The 4,055-nt window shown below is 33.3% G+C and overlaps 1 protein-coding gene across 3 annotated transcripts in view; it reads right to left on the bottom strand.

The window, feature by feature from the left end:
• LOC107627844 (BEACH domain-containing protein C2-like) overlaps positions 1-4,055 on the bottom strand; it is a 24,174-nt gene that overhangs the window by 5,318 nt on the left and 14,801 nt on the right. For all 3 annotated transcript variants that reach the window (XR_002358023.1, XM_016330662.2, XM_021116355.1), the window contains exons 16-24: positions 3,231-3,695; positions 2,526-2,671; positions 1,662-1,731; positions 1,454-1,537; positions 1,288-1,344; positions 1,123-1,191; positions 913-999; positions 709-825; positions 65-214 (exon numbers count right to left, since the gene is read on the bottom strand). Coding sequence is in view for 2 of the 3 variants with exons in the window: in XM_016330662.2 (XP_016186148.2) it covers positions 65-214; positions 709-825; positions 913-999; positions 1,123-1,191; positions 1,288-1,344; positions 1,454-1,537; positions 1,662-1,731; positions 2,526-2,671; positions 3,231-3,695 (1,245 nt within the window). In the remaining variant the exon portion in view is untranslated. The remainder of the gene's footprint in view (positions 1-64; positions 215-708; positions 826-912; positions 1,000-1,122; positions 1,192-1,287; positions 1,345-1,453; positions 1,538-1,661; positions 1,732-2,525; positions 2,672-3,230; positions 3,696-4,055) is intronic.

Genomic DNA, 4,055 nt, shown 5'->3' on the forward strand with positions numbered 1-4,055 from the left:
AAGATGAGAGAAGAGTGCATAACGTACAAATCAATCAGTTTGTCATAAAAGTTGATAGACTTACCAATTCCTTCACATCACTCATGTCCTCAAGGACTCCATTCCAAGTAGTAGAAACATCTGAGAACATCCGATCTGCATGATCAAATTTTCCACCTTGAAGTTTGATTGCAAGGGTAGTGAATGGTTCTACCCTAACAAGATAATACAGAACCTGAAAAGAAGATAATAACCATTAACTCTGCAAAACAAGCAACTAAGAATCAACCATACTAGAGAACATTGTGTACAGCATAAGAAATTGCTTCTATTGCTATTTTAGTTTGAAAAATGAAACATGTCAACATTATCATAGTGGTTTATGCCGTGCTATGAGTATAAACTAATTTTAAAATTTATCACAGCAGTAAAATAGACACACCAATTCTACAGCAAGATATCAACAAAGCATGACCTTATACATCAGAATTTTTGAATTTTTGGTCGGCTTCCCTATTACGACTTGTATGACTTCTTGGCCATAAATTGATATATCTATGAGTTAAATTTGTTATTAGCATTCTGAAACAGCCTGGCTATCATTTAGTATAGCTTCCCTTTAAAAATCAACTTCCCCAAAGCTACCAAACAACTCTAGCAAAACATGGACAAATAAATTATTTTTTAATTTCTATTGAAAAAGGAAGCAGAAAATAGAGGGGAACCCACTGTTCCTGCACTGGAGTAGTGTGATCCGTAATGGAATTTGGGGATGACTGGGTCGTTAAAGCTAGCATATCTCTCTTGAAATTTTTTCAGACGGTCTGGGTTCAGTGCACCAATAGGCTGCATCAAGTCATAAGCATTAATTATCAGAGAAAAGATAAAAACATTCTCTTAGAACTGATTAAATCATGATTCATTATACAATACCTTTGAAAGATCTCGGTAAGAAGAAGGGTTAGAAAGATCCAAGCTCTCAGAACTGTAATCAGAAAGAATCCAGGGGAAAACTGGGTACTGCCAGAAATTTTTTTTTTTCACAAAAAAGGTGGTATATAAATAACAATTTCATATAAGATAAAAATTAATAAATTAAGAAAAGAAATAATTACTGGTTAAGAAACAAGGGAAAAAGATCACCTGTGTTATATCATTATAACTACGCCCAGCCAGTGTATTGAGTTGCATTAGGTAGTCAAAATTACTGATCTGCACAAGGGATTATAAAATTAATGAATATAAGTGATTCATATGCATATTATATTAGAATCAAAACCCTTTGATCAGTTAAGGCTCAATTCATACCTCCCACCTAGCCCAGCGCTCCATAAGTTGTATTCTTTTCAAAAGTTGTTCTGGCCTCTGCAAAAAGTGGTATATTCTTAGGTTCTTCGCTTACATCCTTTATTGTTATCCTAAGCCTACATGGAGAATGATTTGCAAAAGAGAACAGTAAAAGAAAAGACATTACTTGAGTGGCCAAATATATATTGTTTAAATGAGGAGGCCGTGATTGAACAATTGCTCGATATGCATTCCTTCGCCCCTCACTACTCTGAAGAGAAAATTCATTGGTAATAAGTATTAGGAATACGAGTGTTAAACATTGGAGATATTACAAATCCAAGATTATCTTATGGAAAAATAGAGAATAAAGTAGCACAAATAAAGAGAAATACCCCAAAGTCAAAGAAGAAATTTGAACGGTCCACCATAAATAGCTCCAGCGCACTTCTTCTAAGGAGATATCTGTAAAAGGAACAAATACTGATAAAATGACAGTTTTTTTTAATTATTAATATGGACATAAAAGTAATATGTTATCAACTATCGACCAGCAAACATCATGTAACTAAGCTATCAACTCATTGGCTAATATTGTAAGTTTCTACTTTGTTAAGATGCTTGTTACTCTTGAACCATAATGTAATTTCCTTTCCTCTAAAAGGATCATTTTAGGATTATCAATCTGCAAATTCAGAAGGAGTTAACAGTATGTTTGGTTTATTTATCCCATATTTTAAAATTCAAAAGCTTAGGTTTCATCAATAATAAGAAATATGTTCCACTGTTTTCATCTCGTTCATATTTTCAAACTTATTGGAACTTTTAGTTTCATGTTGACCATTTTCCTCATAAAAGTTTTTAAGGAAGAAGCAGGGGAAGCAAGGTGGCACTAGTGTAATTATCACTGAAAACACAAGAAAGACCAAATAAAACCTAAGATTTTAATAACTGTGTGCAGTTTTGTTGTCCTTTTATGAGAGTGCACAAAGGGTAATTTTCGGTTAATTTGGTTTGTTAATACCGTCACATTTTTAGCTTAAAGCCATCCTGCAAATTCATATAGTATGCCACATAATAAATCAACATATAGATGGTTCAAAGATTATTCTTCATATCAAGGTAATAAAAAGTTAATAGATAAGATCCATAAATAGTTTTAATATAATGTCGACATATGCATCATGATTAGAAATGAAAACACATATATAGAATAGACTGATAGGATTATGAATGTTCATTGAAATGAATTCATTCACCTCCGGCTAAAAATTTGATGAAGGGATGACGTTAACCAGCTACGATCCTTTTCTTGGTCCCACGCCTCAGAATTGATATCCACACCATCCATGGGGGTGCTGCATGCACTGTTATCTACTATAAAATTTATCCTCCTACTGGTTACCTGCAATCAGGCAATGCTAATTTACAATTGTACAATTACAATGGCTACCCAGAAAAAACATTTTCAACATGCACCTTTGCCACACTAAAATTATGAGTGCAAATAGTAAGCAATATCAGATTTTATCCAACAAAAAGTTTCCAGGCATTTTGATCAAAGAAAGCAAAAGCTACAAAAATCAAGAAGAGAAGATAAATAGATGAAAAAATCTCTGAAATTAACGCATCCTTCTTTGATTGACCAAATTGATATGCCATAAATCTTCAAGAACCAATATAGAGATTTCTTCTCACTTTTATTTTTTTGAAATTTCTTCTTCTCTTTTCCTCCACCAGCAGCTTTCTAAAATTCCACTAACCTAATCAACCTCAAATGGGCTTACAAAATCAATAGAAGCATACAAAGGCAATTCTCAGAAAAGGAAAATATCTTTATTTACATATATGCAATATCGTCAGCATAGCTTAGCTACCTGCAGAGGAATTCAAATACATAAAATAAAATAAATAAATAATTATGAAGAATTAAAAGAACTTTAAACTGGACCAAATAAACTTACTTGGAAGGTTCCTTGTAATACCCTAAGTGGCTGGACCATTGATGAGGGTAGCTCAAGAACAATTCTTTCATCAAGTTCACTTGGAACATAGCCAGGTGCAATCCCCGAAGAACTTCGAACAATACCTTCAACACTCGAAAGTTTGGTTGCACTGGTTTCTAAAGATTGCTCTACAGTTTGCTCTACTGGTTCAGAAAGTTTAGGAGGCTGATTCATTACTTTGTCTTCAATATCATTAACCTTAGCGTCCAGATTATCAATTTCAGCCTGTTCTTCATCTTCATTCATACCCTCTATTGAGATTGCTTCTGCTGATAAAATTGGTGTTTTCTGATCTTTATTCTTCTCTGAATTATCATCATCATAATTGGCTGCAGCACCTAAATGATCATATCCTCGGTAATTCCTCTTCAAACATCTTCTCATCCGGCAAGAACTTTCCATAAAATCTAGCTTCCAAAAAACCTAGATATATAGAAGTTATCATCATGGTGAAACATCACATCCTTATTTTTAATCTAAGATTTTAATAGAAGATGGTATGAATTATTCAAATAAGAAGTTCACCATAAATTATATATCAAGAAATATCATTAACTAACAGAATAAGTTGATGAGTGTAGGTTAAGCCTGACTCCCAGGAGAGCTGGCATAACTAACAGCCAACTGTCAAAACTAGTGCACCTGATTGCCCCTGCTATTACAGCAGTATATGATCCCCAATATAAGTCTAATTACAGTGAAGTGAGTTAATCATAATATTTTTTTTTTGTGTTAAACATAATATCATTCTCAAAATTTCAGAGCTTCTCTCTCTCCTCTTAC

The sequence above is a fragment of the Arachis ipaensis genome, chromosome B02 (genome assembly GCF_000816755.2).
Source record: "Arachis ipaensis cultivar K30076 chromosome B02, Araip1.1, whole genome shotgun sequence".
Classification (NCBI taxonomy): Eukaryota; Viridiplantae; Streptophyta; class Magnoliopsida; order Fabales; family Fabaceae; genus Arachis; species Arachis ipaensis.